Below are 21,789 nucleotides of genomic sequence, written 5' to 3'. Positions count from 1 at the left end.
CACGGCCCAACAGTTTAACCGATTCTGACGAAAGGTACAGGGTTAGCTTATATCCCGGGGACGGACATAGGCTACTTTTTATCCCGGAAAATCAAAGATTTCCCACGGGTTTCTCAAAAACCCATCCGCTTAACCGATTTGTATGAAATTTGGTGCCGAGGTAGCTTGCGTCTCTGTAATTGACATAGGCAACTTTTTTATTTCAGAAAGTCAAACAGTTCCCGCGGGATCTTTAAAAACCTAAATACACGCGGACGAAGTCGCGGGCATCCTCTAGTCCATAAGTATATATGAGAAAGTGTGTCTGTCTGTCAGCTTTTCACGGGCCATCCGTTTAACTGATTTTGACGTTTGGGACAGAAATATTTTACATCCCGGCGAAGTACGTCAGGCCTTTTCCTATTACATACTTAGATGTGTGAATCACTCTACCCATATTATATGTGCCAAAGTATTTGTTGGTTTATCGGTTTGGCCTTCAATTACGCCGCAACGGAGCAACGAATCGACGTGAGTTTTTGCATGGAAATAATCAAAGACCTGAAGAGTGACATAGGCTATTTTTCATCCCAGAAAATCAAAGAGTTCCCACGGGTTTTTAAAACCTAAATCCACGCGGACGAAGTCGCGGGCATAAGCTAGTAAAGAATTAAATCTGAAACCGTTATGTACAAATAGGACTCAGTTTTCAAGGATAGGCTAGATTTTGATCTTAGTAGAGTACTGCTGCCAGCACTTTAAGTCAAAGTCAAAGTCAAAATAATTTATTCAAAGTAGGTACAATTGTATTCCTTTTGATGGTCGAAATTGTTGAATTTGTACGATATAGTGGTGATAATTAATTACGTAAATTTAAACTAAAGCTACGAGGGTTCGAAACGCGCCCAAGTCTGAGAAGAGTTCGCCCAAGTCTAAGTTCAAGAAAAGAATTTTTTGTTTTCAAGGAATTTGTGCAGTATTCGCCACATCTAGTGGTTTTATTTCAATGCCAGTCACAGATTTTCCAAGCCCAATAGCTCTCGAGTGACGTTTGACGTTGATATGACCTTTCGACTCCGATACCCGGCGCCGTATCAGCTAAACCCAGCTCTGTGTTATTCACTGGACTATTTTACTGGAAGGAATTCACTTTACTTTTAATTTTACTGATTTTCTAAATCTAGATATAAAGATTTGAAAATATTTTAGTATATTTTCTACCCTAGTAATCACACTAATATTATAAAGGCGAAAGTTTGTATGTGTGTGTGTGTGTGTGTGTGTGTGTATGTTTGTTACTCCTTCCCGCAAAAACTACTGGACGGATTGGGCTGAAATTTAGAAAGGAGATAGATTATACCCTGTATTAGCACATAGGCTACTTTTTATCCCGGAAAATCAAAGAGTTCCCACGGGAATTTTAAAAACCTACATCCACGCGAACGAAGTCGCGGGTATCAGCTAGTACATAATAAAATGCTTAAATTTTAGCTGCTTTTTATTTTATTTTATATAGATGCGATATAAAGCGGCTGGTGGGAAGTGGCTGGATGAGGAAGGCAGAGGATCGGGTGTGGTGGCACTCTTTAGGGAAGACCTGTGTCCCACAGTGGATGTCCACAGGCTGATGATGATGATGATGATATAGATGCACTGTTTCGTTGTCGGATCGTGATACCAGGGCTCTACCTGAAAATCAGAGCTGCAGTAGTCAAATACTGCAGTATTTAACACACAAATATATTAATATTGTTCTTTGTATTCTCTAGTTCCTAGAATTTATTGTTATTGTGTGTTATATTATTTTGTGAGCTAAATAAACATTTATTTATTTATTTACTATACTAGCTCTTTCGAGTATTTATGGCTCTTTCTGAGTAAAATTCAAGTCGAGCTGTATTTTGCATTCTGATTAACCGATTTGACTAAAATCATTGCAGTTTTTCTATATTTTTAGTAAAATCTATTTTTGACTTTAAGTATTGTTTTAATTCTCACTAGATTATAGACGCGACTTCGTCTGCGTGTTCTACACGAATTTCAAATCACTACTTTACCCCCTAAGGGGTTGAATTTTCAAAAATCCTTTCTTACCGGTTGTCTCCGTCATAATAGCTATCTGTACGCCAAATTACGGCCCGATCCGTTCAGTAGCTTGAGTTGTGTGTTGATAGATCAGTCAATCAGTCCCCTTTTCCTTTTATATGCCTATTTAGATTACGGAACCCTGCCTTGTGCTATGGCACACGCTTGGTCAGCTATTGTTACATCATGCTTGAAATCCGATCATCTCTACAGTTCTATGATTGATTAGAATTTAAATGATACACTTATGTATTTCTTAGAAGTTCTTATTACCCGTAGGAACTCGGAATAAACTCGAATAAACTCAGTTCAGTCGTAATAATTACAAAGTATATTATTTTCCCCCGGAAAAAGTAATATAAAACAGAGTTTTTTCCCCGTGAGTTATCATTACCGAGTCGAAATAATTCCGCGCTCCTTTACGAGGGGCACTCGAATACGCACCGTTGTTTACGGTATGACCCTTGTGGTTTTTGGGGATCCATGTACACGGGGACAAGCCGTGAAATCCATACTAATCCATGCTAAAATTATAAACTAGCTAATGCCCGCGACTAAGGTAAAAAATCCTAAGTAACTTTGAAATCCTAAGTAGCCTTTCAATCTCTTTTCACAACCCCCTAACTCTCCTTTACAATCTCTCCTACTACTAAGGGTTGCTGGTTATCTCTTGTGTACATATAGTGCTTCCCTGTCCACTTCTATTTTTTTTTTCTTTTAACGATTACAAATTGGTACGAATTAAAAAAAAAAATCCCACGGGATTTTTAATCCAGACCGGCATCTGCCAGTATCTACTACATAAATCCACAATTAACAGTAGCTTTACGACAAAATCATTTTTCAGAATTCTAAGCAATTCTCCAAAAGAATAGAAGAGACTCTGTCTGTGGAAAAATTAATGCATTTTTTCCATACAATTCCATCTGAAAAGATGAGAAACTCGGCCATTTCACTTCAAATGCAAGCGTGATTTACACTAATGTATAGGTTAATGGCACGGAACCCGCCTTTTATTTCATAAGGGGTGGATATTTTCCAGGAACTTGGTTACATGCATTGATATCATAAAGTATCAAGGATTACTTTTTGAAGCCAAGCTTCTTTGAGAAAAGTTTCCTTAGCGCGCTCCCCAGCACTCTACATACAAACATATAGATAGAGAGCCAGTGCGTGCCAGACCTTTCTTATTTTATAAAAGCTGAAAGTTTCTCTGCGTTTGACCCAAGAGTGAATAGGCAACTTCTAGGCAAGCGCGCTCCATCTTAGGCTGCATCATCACTTGCTAGCGAGTCTGATTGCAGCCAAGCGCTAGTCTACATAATTAAAAAAAAAAAGACTCCAACACAGGGAGGAATGATTAGCTTTGTTGGTACCCTTTGTGTATGGAACCTTAATAATTTGCTCACGCGGTACAAATGAATATCGAGGGTTAAGTATATCAATGGCAACAGTATAATGTTTGGAAATAAGCATTTTCCCCGTATCGTTATTTTATTTGGTTCGTTGCCCTGAAGCTCGAATTGCGATTGTTTATTATCGGGCTTAGTTAAGGGGAGTACTCCCCGATGATAATTCCGTAATAGGCTATTTATCGTCTAAATAATATGGCAGATTATATTGTTCTGAAATATTGACATACTTTCATATTAATTTTCATCTCCTATTTAATAGGGGTGGAATTTTCAAACATACCTTCTTAATGAGTGCTACGTCTTTGAGGTTAACTGGTCTGGCTTCTGACGTTGACACTTCGTTAGTGTGATGCAGGCTTCATAGTAAGAGATCGAAGATACCTGTGGTGCCATCTAGTGACATCGCTGTAAGTTACTTTGTCACAGGTCCAACTTGTGCGATTGCAATAGGATACTTTCACATGTATGTGGAATGGAGTCCGCCACAAGATAAAATGAGGATGATGAACCCTGGACCTTTCAACACTGAACCATAGGAGTCATCTGAATTCGGATCACGAACTGAACAAACTCGCTCCAAAATTTAGAAAACTAATTAAAAGACATCCCGAAGTCTAGTTTCATCTAACTTCAATTTCGTGTCTTTTGGGCCTCTCCACCACGAGATGAAATGATATTCATGATGAACCTTGGACCTCTGAGGTCATTAACACTGGGCTAGAGGGATCATCTGAATTCAGATCACGGATTCAACAAAATCGCTCCACAATTCACCAAACTAATTAAAAGATATCGCGTCTTCGAAGTCTTCGCGATTGAATTTTCAAACATTTTCCAATTTCATCTGACTTCAATTTCGTGTCGCGAGCAGAACCGAACTCTTAATTTCTTGATATTCGCTCGGAGACCTTAATTTTTGCGCCTTTTCAATACGTTATTGTATAGAAAACTTAAAAGTTCTTCCGATTTCAATTTTGGAACCATCTTTTACTCTTATTTATAACTAGGGGTTGCCAGCGACTTCGTCCGCGTGGATTTAGGTTTTAAAAGATCCCGTGGGAACTCTTCGATTTTCCGGGATAAAAAGTAGCCTTCCCCGGAATGTTTCCTAAGTTACAAAATTTCATTAAAATCGGTTCAGCGGTTGAGCCAACCACCAACCACCACAATCACACCTGATGGAAAGTGATGATGCAGTCTAAGATGGGACGCGTTTACCTAGAACACACCTAGAAGGTGCCTATTCACTCTTGTTTTAGGCACCTTCTTCTAAATTGTAGTGCACGGTACAAAAAACAATAGGTTTGCGACTGGTAGCTAAAGTCACGAGGTTTGACAGCTCTATAAGTAAATTTAAAACTGTCAAACTGTGTCTGTCCTTTTCATATTACATTGGTAAGAAGAGGATGCGAATACAGAATCATTACCACTGTAGCTTATATGCGACTTCGTCCGCGTTGACTACACAAAAGCCTCTATTTTACACCCTATTTTTAAGGGTTGAATTTTTTAAAATCCTATGACAAACTATATCCTATTTGACAAAAAGTACCATACCAGTCCTTCGATACGCAAGCTATTATTGTGCCCATCAAAATCCGTTTAGCGATAGGCCGTGGAAAGCGAACGAACAGACAGACAGATAAAATATTTTAGAATAGATTACAGGATAGCTTAAATAAATTAAGTTGCGAGTGTATTATTTGTAATATACACGGGTCTCTCAAAGCGAGCTATCTCGTCCTCCAAGGGACTGTTATGCCTAAATTGCCAAAATTAAGCCGAATACACCTCCAGGGCGTGCGTAGTCTGAAATATGTGTAGAACTGGCAGTTATAGTTTACTTTATGGGCGGAGGGGTGAACATTTGTAATATTAGTTTTGTATACGAGCCTCTTGCCTTCAACTTTGCCTGTTCTTGTAAAATGTTTACTTAAAATGTGGGTAGATCTAAATATACAAAAGGAATAGCAGACTGACTGATCTATCAACGCAAAGCTCAAACTACTGGACGGATCGGGCTGAAAGGCATGCAGATAGCTATTATGACATAGACATACGCGAAGAAGGGATTTTTGAAATTTAACCCCTAAGGGGGTAAAATAGGGTTCGTTTGTGGATGAAGTCGCAGGCATAAGCTAGTATACAAAACAATGACTAGAGTCATCATCATGATGATCAATCCATCACCGGCTCACTACTGAGCACGGGTCTCCTCTCAGAGTGAGAAGGGTTTGGCCATAGTCCACCACGCTGGCCAAGTGCGGATTGGCGGACTTCACACACCTTTGAGAACATTATGGGGAACTCTTAAGTAGTGTAGGTTTCCTCTCGATGTTTTCCTATCGCAACTTTTTCTACAACTGGTCCTGACGTCACACGTCATCTTTTAAAACAAGTGCGCTACAATTTTAGTTATTTAAAACAATTTTAACAGTAAACGCTCAAATACTTTCTAAACGTGTGAAAAATGTAGTATTTTTTAAACGTTTCCTAATTTGTAACTGAAAGTTTAAATAAAGGAATGTTACATGAAATAAACATTGACTGTGCAACAATATTTAAAGTCAGAAAAAGGAAAAAACTATGAAACTGGTAAAAGTGAGTGGCGTGCAGTCTAATGATGTAATTTTTCTCATGTGTTATCTGTCCTATTAGGGATGCTGTACTAGTTTGCCGGTTGTTAACTAAGTTCCAAGTTATAACCATATTTCCATACTGTCCATACTATCACTACCCATCATCCATACTTTAATACTTTTACTTTAATATTATAACTGCGAAAGTGTGTCTGTCTGTCTGTTTGCTACGTTTTCACGGCCCAACCGCTGAACCGATTTTAATGAAATTTGGTACAGACATGGGATACATCCCGGGGAAGGACGTAGGCTACTTTTTATCCCGGAAAATCAAAGAGTTCCTACGGGATTTTAAATAACAGCATCCTCTAGTTACTCATATTATAAATGCTAAAGTGTGTTTATATGTTGGTTTGTCCTTCAATCACGTAGCAACTGATCGATATGATTTTTACATGGTTATAGTTAAAGACTTGGAGAGTGACAAGCCACTTATAATGCCGGAAAATCAAAGAGTTCCCATTGGATTTTCAAAAATCTCAATCCACGCGGACGAAGTCGCAGGCATAAGCTAGTATTATTAGAAATGCGAAAGTATGTCTGTCTGTTTGTTGACCTACTAGGTTTACACGGCCCATCCGTTCAACCGATTTTGTCGAAAGGTACAAAGATAACTTGCACTCTTGTATTATGGTACAGAACCCTTCATGTCCGAGTTCGACTCTCACTTATTTTTAGTGAATTTACGGTGACTTAATGATTTTATCGTTTACTTTATAAAAAAAATTTAATTTCCATCTTATTTTTCTTATTCTTTTTTCTTTTTTATTTTTCTGCCACTATCATACCGACCGTGCCGTATCTATAAAATGCACAGCTCTATAATTCCTGCTTTTAATATCCGAACAAGGAAGGAACTTTAAAGTTTATAGGTTTTATAATTAACTTAATTTTCCGGTATTATCAGTTTTCTACGTCAATTTACGTTATGCTATAACTATAAAATTCTGTTTTTGTAATGCTATAAAAATCGGTTTGGTTTTAATGTCTGTTAAGAGACCTAACCCTAGTTATTTGGTTATCATTAGAATATTAACCAATCAAACTCAATGAAAGTTTATAGACATGTTCTAGAAAAAAATATACTGTCTGTAGTTTCCAAATTTATGTAAAAAATATGGTTGCAAAGTCAAGGCTCAAATATTTGTATGTAAATCTATGAGCCCGTATATCTACATCTAAACTTATATAAGAAAGGGGTAAAGTTTGTAAGTTGTTTTGATGTAGGAGGTAATCTCCAAAACCACTCGTCCGATTTCAAAAATTATCGTAGACAAAGATGCGGATTAAAAGACGCGATAAAGAAATTATTTTAATGATAGATAGCTACAATTATAGGCCCGAGTGGTATATATAGGCTATAAATTATATTTGTATCGTGGCTGAAGCTGCGAACAGAAGCCTGTAACAAAATTAGAAAGAGGTAAAGTTTGTATGTTTTGTATGTAGATGGTACTTAATCTCCGAAACTACTATCCGATTTCAAAAATTTATTTAATGATAGATAGTTACAATATCCACGAGTACTAATTTGTAAAAAATACGGGAGCTTTATTTACCCCATATTTTATTTTCACAATTACAGCTTTCTATACTGGGTAACCGTAAATACGGGGCATTTGGCAAGCCTGAACAGCATGCTCTCACGCTCGACTTGGAGCGATCATGAAGAGCACTCTTAACAGTCGTGCCGCGTCTATAAGATTCCTAACTCTTCGACCCCAGTTTTTAATGTCTCTGAATTAGGAACTACAATAGTTTTAACTTGAAGCGTTTAATAGCTTTAGCATGCAAATGTAGAAATATAATTTATAACTACGTAAAGCTGAATTGTTTAATTGCGTAAATGTGCATATTTCATTCCGAGGGTTCTGTACAATTTGGTTTAATTTATGCGAATTTATTCCGTAGGGATCGTGTATTTTGAATTTTGAAATTCCTAAGCGGTTAATTTTAAAATTGCTTCTTCCAGTAGATTATAAAAATAAATTGCTTTGATGCTCTTAATTATTATTTAGTGAGTATAAAAAGGATTTTTTTAGATAGATAGAGAGAGAGAGAGAGAGAGAGAGAGAGAGAGAGAGAGAGAGAGAGAGAGAGAGACTAAAAAACCAGTCAAGTGCGAGTCGGACTCGCACGCAAAGGGTTCCGTGAAGAAATAAAACGTTTTAATTTTGTTTGTCATGTAACCAAAAATTTACTGTTTTCGGATTATTCTCTTTACTTGCGCTATAAGACATAGCTGCCTGCCGAATTTCAGGATTCTAGATCAATGGGAAGAACCCATAGGTTTTGATTCCCTTGACGGCTCTTGAAAGACACAACAGACAGATAGACAAAAAGCAGAAGGCACTCAATTACACTCAATTATAAATAACTAGAGGATGCCAATGTGTTACTCCATGGTTATAATCTACCTCCATTCTAAATTTCAGCCAAATCCGTCCAGTTGTTTATGCGTGAAAGAGTAACAAACATACATACACACAAACTTTCGCCTTTATTATATTAGTGTGATCGCTTAGTTTCAACTAGCTGATGCCCGCGGCTTCGCCCGCGTGGATTTCGCTTTTTTAAAATCCCGTAGGAACTCTTTGATTTTCCTGGATAAAAAGTAGCCTATGTGCTAATCCAGGATATTATCTATCTCCATTCCAAACAGCCAAATCCATTCAGTAGTTTTTGCGTGAAAGAGTAACAAACATACACATGCACACACACACACACACACACACATACAAACTTTCGCCTTTATAATATTAGTGTGAAGTGTGATAGTGTGATGTCCTTATGTTATTTTCCTTGTTTCAGTTTCAAGTGAAGAAATCAAAGAGGTGGAGGGTCCTACCGGCAATCCGAAGTCTACCAGATACACCACGATATCCAGGTAAAATTTCATCATCAACATTATCAACAGATAGATGCCCACAGCTGGACGTAGTTCTCTTGTAGGGACGCCACGGTCTTGGCCGTTAACTAGTGGCTCCCACAGACTCGTTTGATGTTGGCTGTCCACTCCATAGCATTATAGCATCATCCCATAACCAGTGAATCCCATATTCCTACCCGTTTTTAGGGTTCCGTACCTCAAAAGGAAAAACGGAACCCTTATAGGATCACTTTGCTGTCTGTCACAAGAAACCTATAGGGTACTTCCCGTTGGCCTAGAATCATGAAGTTTGGTAGGTAGGTAGGTCTTATAGCACAAGTACAGGAATAAATCTGAAAACCGCGAATTTGTGGTTACATCATTTAAAAAAAATGTGTTTCAATTTTCAAAATAAGATTACTATATCAAGTGGGGTATCATAATATGAAGGGGCTTTACCTGTACATCCTAAAACAGATTGTTATTTATTTTTATGCATAATAGTTTTTGATTTATCGTGCAAAATGTTGGAAAAATACCCGACTTCGGAACCCTCAGTGCGCGAGTCTGACTCGCACTTGGCCGGTTTTTTAAACAATGACGCCGAATTTTCGGATAATTAATTAGGCTCACACGTGACATTTTATTTTAACGTAAATCTCATAAATTCACGCGGAATCGCCGTCATTTTGAATTTATTATATACTAGTTGAAACCTGCGAATTCGTTAGTGGAATCACAAATATTAACTTATCAGTGGAATTAATTATTATGGTCCAAAATACACGGAAAGTTCACATTTTGTTAACTTGTCTTTTGACCTGAATAGGGTGTATCTTTTTTAAAGTGCCCACACACTTGAACTGAACTGCAGCTGAACTGCGCGTCGCGGCAGTGCCCCGCACGATAATCTCTCCAGCAGCGACGCGCGGCAGTGACGATTGGAGAGATTATCGTGCGGGGCGCTGCTACTACTGCAGTTCAGTTCAAGTGCGTGGGCACCTTTAGGCTCTATTTCTGACGGAATTTTACGTTTGGAAAAGCTTGAATAACTGTAAAATCTATAAAGTTAAATACTTGCTACGGGTATAACATGTAAACTGTAGATTTTATGTTTCTGTACAATATTTTAAGAACACTGCATTTAAGTACAACAAGCGTTCTATTTTTCTCATTATTCTCTACAAAACGAATAAAATCACATCACATAATATTATAAAGGCGAAAGTTTGTGTGTGTGTGTGTGTGTGTGTGTGTGTGTGTGTGTGTGTATGTGTGTGTGTGTGTGTGTTTGTTACTCTTTCACGCAAAAACTACTGGACGGATTTGGCTGAAATTTGAAATGGAGATAGATAATATCCTGGATTAGCACATAAGCTACTTTTTATCCCGGAAAATCAAAGAGTTCCCACGGGATTTCAAAAAACCTAAATCCACGCGTGCGAAGTCGCGGGCATCGGCTAGTATAAAATAATAGTCAAAATGCAGCTTTAAGCCTCTGACAGTGTGTCTGGGCTAAGTAACGAAATAAATCCAACATTACGTCGAGATTACAGTGTGACGTGGATGTTACGCGCGGAATTAATTATGGTCCAAAATGCACGGAAAGTTCACTACAATAGTCGCGCTGAATTTTGCTGACTCGACTTTTGGCTTGAAAAGGAATTATCTGTATTTCTAACATAATTGTACATTTGGAAAAGCCTAATTATCTGTAAAGTTAACAATTATTATGACTAAGTTGTAGGCACTATTTAGTTTGTCTACACTATTTTAGCAAAATATATTTTAAGAACTAAACAAGAGTTGTAGTTTTCTCATTATTCTCTACAAAACGAATAAAACCTCATATAAAATAATAGTCAAAATGCAGCTTTAAGCCTCTGACAGTATGTCTGGGCTAAGTAACGAAATAAATCCAACATTACGTCGAGATTACAGTGTGACGTGGATGTTACGCGCGGAATTAATTATGGTCCAAAATGCACGGAAAGTTCACTACAATTTTGCTGACTCGACTTTTGGCTTGAAAAGGAATTATCTGTATTTCTAACATAATTGTACATTTGGAAAAGCCTAATTATCTGTAAAGTTAACAATTATTATGACTAAGTTGTAGGCACTATTTAGTTTGTCTACAATGTTTTAGCAAAATATATTTGAAGAACTGAAACAAGAGTTCTACTTTTCTCATTATTCTCTACAAAACGAATAAAACCTCATATAAAATAATAGTCAAAATGCAGCTTTAAGCCTCTGACAGTGTGTCTGGGCTAAGTAACGAAATAAATCCAACATTATGTCGAGATTACAGTGTGACGTGGATGTTACGCGCGGAATTAATTATGGTCCAAAATGCACGGAAAGTTCACTACAATAGTCGCGCTGAATTTTGCTGACTCAACTTTTGGCTTGAAAAGGAATTATCTGTATTTCTAACATAATTGTACATTTGGAAAAGCCTGATTATCCGTAAAGTTAACAAATATTATAACTAAGTTGTAGGCACTATTTAGTTTGTCTACAATGTTTTAGCAAAATATATGTTAAGAACTAAACAAGAGTTCTACTTTTGTCATTATTCTCTACAAAACGAATAAAACCTCATATAAAATAATAGTCAAAATGTAGCTTTAAGCCTCTGACAGTGTGTCTGGGCTAAGTAACGAAATAAATCCAACATTATGTCGAGATTACAGTGTGACGTGGATGTTACGCGCGGAATTAATTATGGTCCAAAATGCACGGAAAGTTCACTACAATAGTCGCGCTGAATTTTGCTGACTCGACTTTTGGAATTAAATAAGAATGGCTTATCTTGTACGCTGTGAGGACAATTTCAAATGAAATTTCTGACTGCATTTTTTGAATGGAGTCAAATAAACGTAGAATCTAAATCACTATCACTACATATTGTAAACTAGATCATGCCCGCGACTCCGTCTGCGTGGATTTAGGTTCATTTAAAAATCCCGTGGGAACTCTTTGATTTTCCGGCATAAAAAGTTGCCCATTTCGATTACAGGGACGCAAGATCGGTTAAGTGGATGGGTCTTTAGAAATCCCGCGGGAACTCTTTGATTTTCCGGGATAAAAAGTAGCCTATGTCTGTTTCGCGGGATATAAGCTAACCCTTTACCAAATTTCGTCAGAACCTGTTAAACTGTTGGGCCGTAAAAAGGTAGCAGACAGGCAGACACACTTTCGCATATATAATATTAGTATGGATTTTCGAAAAGCGGTAATAGATTAGTGGTTAAGACGTCGGTGTTCTATTCGGGAGGTCGGGGGTTCGATCCCGGGCACGCATCTCTAACCTTTCAGAGTTATGTGCGTTCAATGTTCATACATTATTATTGATATCGTTCCTAAGTAACCTATCAACAGATTACAGATAGGATTAATAATTTGGGCCGGAGATTTCAACTCCTGAGTTCAGGTTTAGTGATAATAGGTAACTGGTAATGTATTAATCCATGGTAAATCTACCTCCATTCTTTTCAGCCAAATCTGTCCAGTAGTTTTTGCGTGAAAGAGTAACAAACATACACACATACATACACATAAACTTTCACCATTATGATATTAGAGTGGCAAAACGATAAAATGTCCAACAACAAAATATACAAATCTAATTCCACGTACATTATTTTGTTCGCAACATCAATTTGAAAGTTTCGATGAACTTTCGTCCTGTCATGTCCAAACAAAATCTCATTTTAATGGAAGAGACATGTTCGAAATCTAAATATATGAAAGGAAAAGCTGACTGACTGACTGACTGATCTATCCACGCACAGCTCAAACTACTGGATTGATCGGGCTCAAAAGAGCGTGTATCTCTCATCCCCAATAACGACACACAGTATGTCATTAGAATAGCTATTGTAACGGCTAAGAAAGGATTTTCCACCCCTAACGGGTGAAATAGGGGGTAGGAACTTGTGTAGTCCATGCAGACGAAGTCATGGGTATAAGCTAGCTAACTCATATTGTGTAGTAGCGGTTCCAGAATTTACTATTGATCATAAAACTCTGAAGTGGCAATAAGCAGGGTATAATGTTTGAATACCTCAAAATTAAAAAAAAACCCCGATACAAAAACCTCTATAAGAAAACTTGAAAAGAGCTGATAACTTTCAAACGGCTGAACCGAGAGTCTTCGATTATAGCTAAACACTCTCGATCAAGCCACCTTTCAAACAAAAAACAACTAAAATAAAATCGGTGTTCATTCGTTTAGGAGCCGACGATGCCACAGACAGATACACAGATACAGAGATACACACGTCAAACTTATAACACCCCTCTTTTTGGGCCGGGGGTTAAAAAATGATAGACATTGGAGTCCCAAAGCTTTTTTACATTACTTATTAATCTCTTGTTTAATCATCAAACGTTTTCCTTATATACCTAATGAGTCACTTTATCTGTTAACTTTTATCACTTTATTTCAAACTTTTAAATATAACTTTTGCGAGCGCGTGGAAACGAAGCAATAAACGGGAATGGGTACAAAGCGAGCGGCCAGTAAATGGTTCAATCTTCCTTATTTTAAAACTAGAGATCTCTCGCAGTGGTAGCCTAGATGTTAAGAGGGCTCTCTCCGTCACTCGCTTCGTACAATCGTAGTTCCAATTTCATTTGAATATTAAGCAACCAAAGTCCATGAAATTTTGCAGACATATTCTAGAAACTAATATCTGTGTCTGTGGTGTTTTAGATTTTTCTAAAAATATGTAGTTTTAAAATTATAGGGGCTCAAAGATTTGTATGTAAATTTTTAAGACCTCGTAACTTTGAAATTGAATATTTTAACAGAAATCTGGAAAACCACAAACATACATATTAGTTTCTAGAATATGTCTGCAAAATTTCATGGACTTTGGTAGCTTAATGTTCAAATGAAATTGGAACTACGTTTGTATGAAGCGAGTGACGGAGAGACCCCTCTTAAAGTGTCGGCCTTATTATTATTCTATCCAAAATTCCTAATGAAAAACATCAATAAGCACTTTTACTATGTACTTTAATTCTTCCTTTATATATCTTGACAATTATCTCAACAAACACCTTTAAATACTTGTATTTTCTTTTACATAATTACACCATTTTGTTCTCTCTATTTCTACACAATAAGCCATAGACAAACACAAACATAGATTACTGTCATACCAAATATAAAATTATATCGTAACACTATTTGGGAGGCTTTTCGGAGTTGTGTGTTTTAAGCAATTACCTAAAACTCAATTGCTTAACGATGAAGAAAAAGTTATGAGGATACCTGTATGTCTAAGAGTTCTCCATAATTTTGGTAAAAGGTGTGTAAAGTGTAGAAACTGATGAGAAGTATGGATTTTCAAAAACTGCCATACTCCTTCTAAGATACCCCGCTTTTATCTTAGACTGCATCATCACTTACCAGCAGGTGTGTTCGCTGTCAAGGGCTAAATTGTAATGGAGTTTTTAAAAGAGTAAGATGCGTCAGTGTTGATCCACAGCTATTTGTAGTTTTATGTACGTTTTGGAATCTGGTTTTGTAATTTTTGAATTATCATCTGGCTACGTCGGTGAGAGATTCAATGAATAAATGCATGGAGTTTTACGTCACACCGTCCACGCTGTTGCATGGCGTGGCAAGGAAATACAAAATTAGAAATACCTTGTGCATGCATAATCAAATTTTTTAAAAGAAAAAGTTGACTGACTGGCTGACTGATCTATCAACGCTCAAACTACATACAGGACGGATCGAGCTGTTTGACATGAAAATAGTTATTATGACGTAGACATCCGCTGTGAAAGGATCTTTGAAAATTCGTCCCTTAAGGGGGTAAAATAGGGGTTTGAAATTTGTGTAATCTACGCAGACGAAATCGTTGTATAAGTTAGTTATTAAAAATATAAAGTCAAAGCTAAAGTTATTTATTCAAATTGGGTACTATTGTTCACTTTCTGATTGTCAAACAATGATGTAGCGATGCCCGCCTACATCATTTTTTTTAAATCCCGTCCGAACTCTTTTATTTTTCGGGGCAAAATGTAGCCTATGTCCTTCCCTGGGATGCAAGCTACGAGTATCTCTGTACTATAAGCGTCCGTCAGTAAAAGCAAGTGTTATTTAAACATTTTCGCCTAGGTTTTGGGAGGACATTCCAATACGAATTATGGGAATGTCCTCCCAAAACACGAAGAACACAGGTTCAATGCGTAGAGGTTATCCGAGAGTATTAATCAAAAAAAAAGTAATGCCAAAATAGCTTAAATGGATGAGCTGTAAAAAGCTAGCAGACAGACTGACAGACACACTTACGCATTCATAATATATTTCTAGAAGGTTTAATTCGTGTCAGGTCTAGACAATTCTATATCCACACAAAGCGGGTGACTCCATATAACATTTTGCAAAAAGTAATTTATGTTTTGTCTGTCAGTATGTTCGCCACATCCGGCGTTTAGGTGATTATGTAGGAAACAGCGCAAACTCCGTACATTTGAATTAAAACTTCGACGTTTCGTTCGCTCGGAGACATTTTCGTTTATGACTTTGATTAAAATCTCTCAAACTGTTGTTGGCTTGATATTTCTTGTTCATAAACCAAAGAAAGAAAAATAATTTGCTATATTATAAAAGCTTGCTATAAGAGTTTGTCAATCCGCAGTTGGTCAGCGTGGTAGACTATGGCCTAAAACCCTTTTCTGAGAGTAGACCCGTGCTCTGTAGTAGCCGGCGATGGGTTGATCATGATGATGGTGATGAGAGTTTGTATTGATTAACTTTTCTATTAAAAAAAATATTAACATTTTCATAAAACATTCCCAGGAGGTTTCCGTGTTCTTTTTTTTTTTCAAATTTCAAATGTGTAGCGGTACTTTTTACCGTTTTTTTTTTGTTTTTTAACCCCCGACCCTAAAAGAGGGGTGTTATAAGTTTGACGTGTGTATCTGTGTATTTGTCTGTGGCATCGTAGCGCCTAAACTAATGAGCCGATTTTAATTTAGTTTTTTTTTTTTTTTGTGAAATGTGGCTTAATCGAGAGCGTTCTTAGCTATAATCCAAGAAAATCGGGTCAGCCGTTTGAAAGTTATTAGCTCTTTTCTAGTTTTCTTATAGAGGTTTTTGTGTCGGCGGTTTTTTTAAATTTTGAGTTATCAACTTTATAGCTCTTTTGCTGTTTTAAATGGCTGAGACACACAGACAGACAGATAGACGGGCTTGCCGAAACTTTAAGGATTTCTCGTTTTAATAGCCTATAAACTCCTTTAACCTCCCATATTTTGAAGTCGGTCAAAAAGTTCATTAGGCTCTATGCCAAATGAATGGCTACCAGCATCCAATAAATCTACTAATAAAACAATTTCCTTATGAAAGGATAATCTTAACGTTCAGCCAATCTAACTAACACATTAGATACGCATAGAGTACAGGAGCCTTAGTGTAAGATTTTACATCTCACCAACGTTCGAGCGACGAAACACTAACGTCGAAGTGAAATGGACCTTAAATGCTTTGCTGTAAAACTCAATTTTGTCCTTCCATATACACAACCAAAGCTACAAGCGGAAACTTTACAAAATAAAAATCACACAGCAAGCAGTTTAGGTCCATTTTCATATTATAATCCGGGTGACATAGGGTAAGTACATTTTATAGAATAGAATAGAATAGAATAGAATAGATTTTTATTCAAATAAACTTTTACAAGTGCTTTTGAATCGTCAAATAATTTACCACTGGTTCGGAATGCCGTTCCTACCGAGAAGAACCAGCAAGAAACTCGGCGGTTGCTCTTTTCAATTGTGCAATTTACAATAATATTCTATACTATACAAGCAATTGCAGACCCGCGCATTGCTGGAGCGAGTCAAATCCATGCTTTTTTATCATTTACATAATCTTCGATTGTGTAATATGCTTTTGCCAGGAGCATACTTTTAATGGATTTTTTAAACTTTGGTAAAGGCAAGTCTAATATTGACTGTGGAATTTTATTATAAAATATTACACTCATTCCCACAAATGACTTTCCCACTTTTCTGAGGCGGAGCGTAGGAGTTGCGAGCTTATTACGATTTCTAGTTGGCCTGTCATGGAAATCACCGATTTTTTTGTAGCTGAGGATGTTTTGTCGTACAAAAATTATATTATTGTAAATGTATTGAGAAGCTACTGTAAGAATACCTATTTCCTTAAATTTCTCTCGTAGGGAATCGCGCGGTTTTAAATTATAAATTGCGCGTATTGCCCTTTTTTGTAAAACGAAAATACGAAAAACATCGACCTGACAGATGTTACATCCAGTACAGTAGCGGTTACAAAATATATTTTTTCGCTATTGTATCGAGTGGGATATCAAATCAAAGAGGAAAAAATACTGAGTTCATAAATATAGTACAATCACACTTCACACTAATATTATAAAGGTGAAAGTTTGTATGTGTGTGTGTGTGTGTGTGTGTGTGTGTGTGTGTGTGTGTGTGTGTGTGTGTGTGTGTATGTTTGTTACTCCTTCACGCAAAAACTACTGGACGGATTTGGCTGAAATTTGGAATGGAGATAGATAATATCCAGGATTAGCACATAGGCTACTTTTTATCCCGGAAAATCAAAGAGTTCCCACAGGATTTCAAAAAGCTTAAATCCACGCTGACGAAGTCGCGGGCATCATCTAGTTTTAAAATACGAGTACACCGAGTGACAGAAATATAATTTTATACTGTACTTATCTATCGGCTGTTAGCGGTTAGTAGTCGGGTTTTAGAGCTGTTTAAAATCTTGTTCGACTCTCGAACGTGGGTGAGATGTAAGATCTCATACTAAGGCAACAGGCTATATTTTATTCCTCCCCAATCTAAGGAGCCATATCACGCTTTGACACAAATCATTAGTACTGAATTTTTGACTTTAAATCAAGCACCTTTAGGTCTATTTTTCTCTCAACGATATCGTGTTTCAGCGCTCGAACTCTATCAACGTTGACGAGCTGTAATATCTCATACTAAGGCAACAGGCTATAATTTTAGTCCTCCCCAATCTAAGGAGTCATATCACGCTTTGACACAAATCATTAGTACTGAATTTCTGACTTTAAATCAAGCATGTTTAGGTCTATTTTGCTCTCAACGATATCATGTTTCAGCGCTCGAACTCTATCAACGTTGACGAGCTGTAATATCTCATACTAAGGCCACAGGCTATATTTTATTCCCCCCCAATCTAAGGACCCATATCACGCTTTGACACAAATCGGCCGGCTCAGAATTAGTTGCGAAAGCGTATGCGGCCCTGATTTTATCACTCCGGTATCTGTGTTTACTTTGTTTGTAATCTAGTAGCGTCCCTTTTATGTTGCTGTTTAAATTATTATGTGGTTTTAATGGAACGGTTGAGTTGCTATGGGGTTTACAAATGGTTACGCGATAGTGACTTTGTAAAATATTAGCACAGAGCTAACTACGTGGGGCGTCGAAACACTACCCTTAGACTTTACCATAAAATCAAAGAACCCTAACGGTTGTTATGTAAAGCCCAAATTGAGTAAAAATGGCGGACTTTTATATTTTTAGTGCACTTTTTTGATCTCGTTGGGAGTGAAATTTCCAAAAACCGTGTTCCTTATTTTTAACCAAAAGCCTAAATATCAATATTGATGGATACCTACAGATTGACAAGTGTAAATTAAAAATTTATAACACCCCCGTCAAGTGAAGGTTACAGTAACTAGAAAAGAGCTGATAACTTTCAAACGGCTGATTCGATTTTCTTGGATTATAGCTAAGAACACTCTCGATCAAGCCACCTTTCAAACAAAAAAATAAATTAAATTCGGTTCATCAGTTAGTAACTACGATGCCACAGACAGATACACACGTCAAACTTATAACACCCTTCTTTTTGGGTCAGGGGTTAAAAAATGACGGACAAATACAAACTTTCTTACCCTATTTATAACCCCCTTACAGGTGAAAATTTCAAAAAATCCTTTCTTAGTTAGTGCCTACCTACGTAACGAATGAAACCCACTGTCAGAATTTCAAATTTAAGCCCCAATGTAATTTAAGCATAAAAATTATGACTTTTCACATTTATGTCCCAGCGGCTTAGGATGTGCGTTGATAGATCAGTCAGTCAGTTAGGACAAGTAGTAGATAGATAATGGCACCGATTCTGTTGTCTTTCTTTAAACTAAATTTAGAGTATCTGCATCCTCCTCCTTTTAGTATTGCTAAAAAAGGACAGAACATTAATTTTACATTTAAAGATTCTAAATTTTAGTGCACGCTACAAATTTAAACATATAACTCGCGACTGGCAGCTAAAGTCACGAGGTTTAACAACTCTAAATTAAATTTAAAACTGTCAAACTATGTCTGTCCTTTTAATTTTACATTAGTAAGAAGAGGTAGCAGATACTCTAAAATTTAGTTGCCAAGAGAATCAGTACCAATGCCAGTGATTTGAGAACTTGAATGGCGAGATTGTTTTGCAGTAAGCCAAGGCTCTTAGCCTACATTTTGCGCCAAAGAAAAGGTAAATAAAAGCAGTAGTAATTGAGCTAAAGCAATAAGAGCTTAATTTGCCTTCACAAAGGAGACCATCACTTCGTCCGACGCATGTGGCTTTCATCTCAAATAATTATGTATATAGTGCAAGAGCCGGTCGCAAAATATAAATGTGCTGAAAAACCTGAGCATTCCCTTGCAACAAAACATTGGGCATTCGCCGTTTTTAAATTTGGATGAACAAGGAATACAAGTGTAAATTAAAAATTTATAACACCCCCGACAAGTAAAGGTAGAAAAGAGCTGATAACTTTCAAACGGCTGAACCGATTTTCTTGGATTATAGCTAAGAACACTCTCGATCAAGCCACTTTTCAAACAAAAAAACTAAATTAAAATCAGTTCTTTAGTTTAGGAGCTACGATACCACAGACAGATACACACGTCAAACTTATGACACCCCTCTTTTTCGGTCGGAGGTTAAAAACACAAAGGATATTAATGTGGTCTATTCTTTGATCGTCAAAATCTAAAAACACTGAATGTTCTGTTACACGTGAAAGAGTGACAGCTACAATGTTATGATCGCAATCACCTCTGATTGGTTGTCTGTGGCATCGTAGCTCCTAAACGTATGAACCGATTTTAATTTAGTTTTTTTTGTTTGATCAAGAGTGTTCTTAGCTATAATCCAAAAAAATTGGTTTAGCCGTTTAAAAGTTATCAGCTCTTTTCTAGTTACTGTAACCTTCACTTGTCGGGGGCGTTATAAATTTTTAATTTACACTTGTAGAGATTGAGTAACAGTTGCCACATTGTAGTCATTGGCTCTTGACCTACCCATTACCTACATACTGTCCTGCATAAAATATATTATACTCGATATTAAAGAGACAAATTCCATACAAGAGATTCTCCTGAGGGGTAAAGGGAGGGGGGAGCGTTTTAATTGCATCCACTCGACACTGAAATTCTCGAATTGCATTAAACCCTGAAGCCACCACAGAACTCTAGTTATTGTAATAGAAGTGGTATCTGTTGCCTTTAATATGTGGGCCGGTGTTGCTGATTTTGAACATAGGCTCATTTAAAAAAACTTATCAAACGCGTGTCGGAATTAATAAAATAAGGAAAGATTCCCTTTGGCGGTTATTATTTCCTAAATGATACCTACTCTATTTTTCAAAGTCAAAAACCTTATGATGATTTAAAAATATATACCTATTTAACGGTGGTTTTGTTTGACTTTTCCTTTTCATGTTCAGTAGGTATCCTGAAAATGCTTTTTTTCTCAAATTTTAATAGGTACATACCTACGCCTTTTTGTGCCAGTGAAAGGTCTCCATAACCGTACTAAATTCTAACTTTACAGCACTTATAAAAAAACCGTTTACAATATTTTCCTTATATTTATCAAAATTTATACTGATTATACATTATTGTTAGTCCGTTTTGCTATCAGCGTGTTAACAGTTCTATACTTATTCTGATTTCTGTGGCAGCCAGTATTCGAGACGCGTGCATGCAAGTAATGGCTTAAATGGAATGCGTTTGTAGCAAAGAATTGTATGGAAATGTATGGTCGCTTGCTAGAGTTTAGCTGTTTGAAAGTGTAAAAGTGGATTTGAATGGGGTGGGTCTGGGGTTTCGCTCACTTGTTTCTTATTATAAACTAGAGAATGCCCGCGGTCTCGCCTGCGTGGATTTCGCTTTTTTTAATCCTGTAAGAATTTTTTGATTTTCCGGGATAAAAAGTAGCCTAAATACTTCCCCGGGATGTATCCCAGGTCTGTAATTTTCATTAAAATCCGTTCAGCGGTTAGGCCGTGAAAACATAGCAGACAGACAGACACACTTTCGCATTTTTTATTTAATATTATTTGCGATTGTATGTTGTCACTGTAAAATGAATTTAAAGAGTAGGGCTTTAAGCCCATATTTGAATGTTGTGTAAGTGAGCTACGATCTTTACACATGTATTTTTTTTGTCAACAGGGTCCATTTCAAGGCGACAGCAGATGACGACTACGCGGACTTCACGTGCGAAGCGAGGCACGAGGCGTTGCAGCGAGACACGCCCATGCGAAGCACAGTACAACTCAGTGTTTTGTGTGAGTACATGAGTATACAATATTTTTTTTAATACTGCATTCTGTTAAAGTTTCGTAAAAAGCACTGATAGCCTTCTATTTAGGGGATCGATCATAACTTCACACATGTTTCAAAATAATTACACGGGATCCACGGAACCCACACAGAATGTCAGACTCGGAATGTCCACATGGACGAAGTCGCT

At 37.0% G+C, this 21,789-nt stretch overlaps 1 protein-coding gene across 5 annotated transcripts in view; it reads left to right on the top strand.

Annotated features, from left to right (window-relative positions):
• The window catches only part of LOC123877961 (nephrin), a 341,522-nt gene that overhangs the window by 195,579 nt on the left and 124,154 nt on the right, over positions 1-21,789 (top strand). For all 5 annotated transcript variants that reach the window (XM_045924911.1, XM_045924908.1, XM_045924910.1 and 2 more), the window contains exons 6-7: positions 8,930-9,005; positions 21,489-21,604. In XM_045924911.1, coding sequence (XP_045780867.1) covers positions 8,930-9,005; positions 21,489-21,604 — 192 coding nt within the window. The remainder of the gene's footprint in view (positions 1-8,929; positions 9,006-21,488; positions 21,605-21,789) is intronic.

The sequence above is a fragment of the Maniola jurtina genome, chromosome 25 (assembly GCF_905333055.1).
Source record: "Maniola jurtina chromosome 25, ilManJurt1.1, whole genome shotgun sequence".
NCBI lineage: Eukaryota > Metazoa > Arthropoda > Insecta > Lepidoptera > Nymphalidae > Maniola > Maniola jurtina.
The sequence above is the reverse complement of the archived record's forward strand: the minus strand, read 5'-3'. Positions and strand labels throughout refer to the sequence as shown.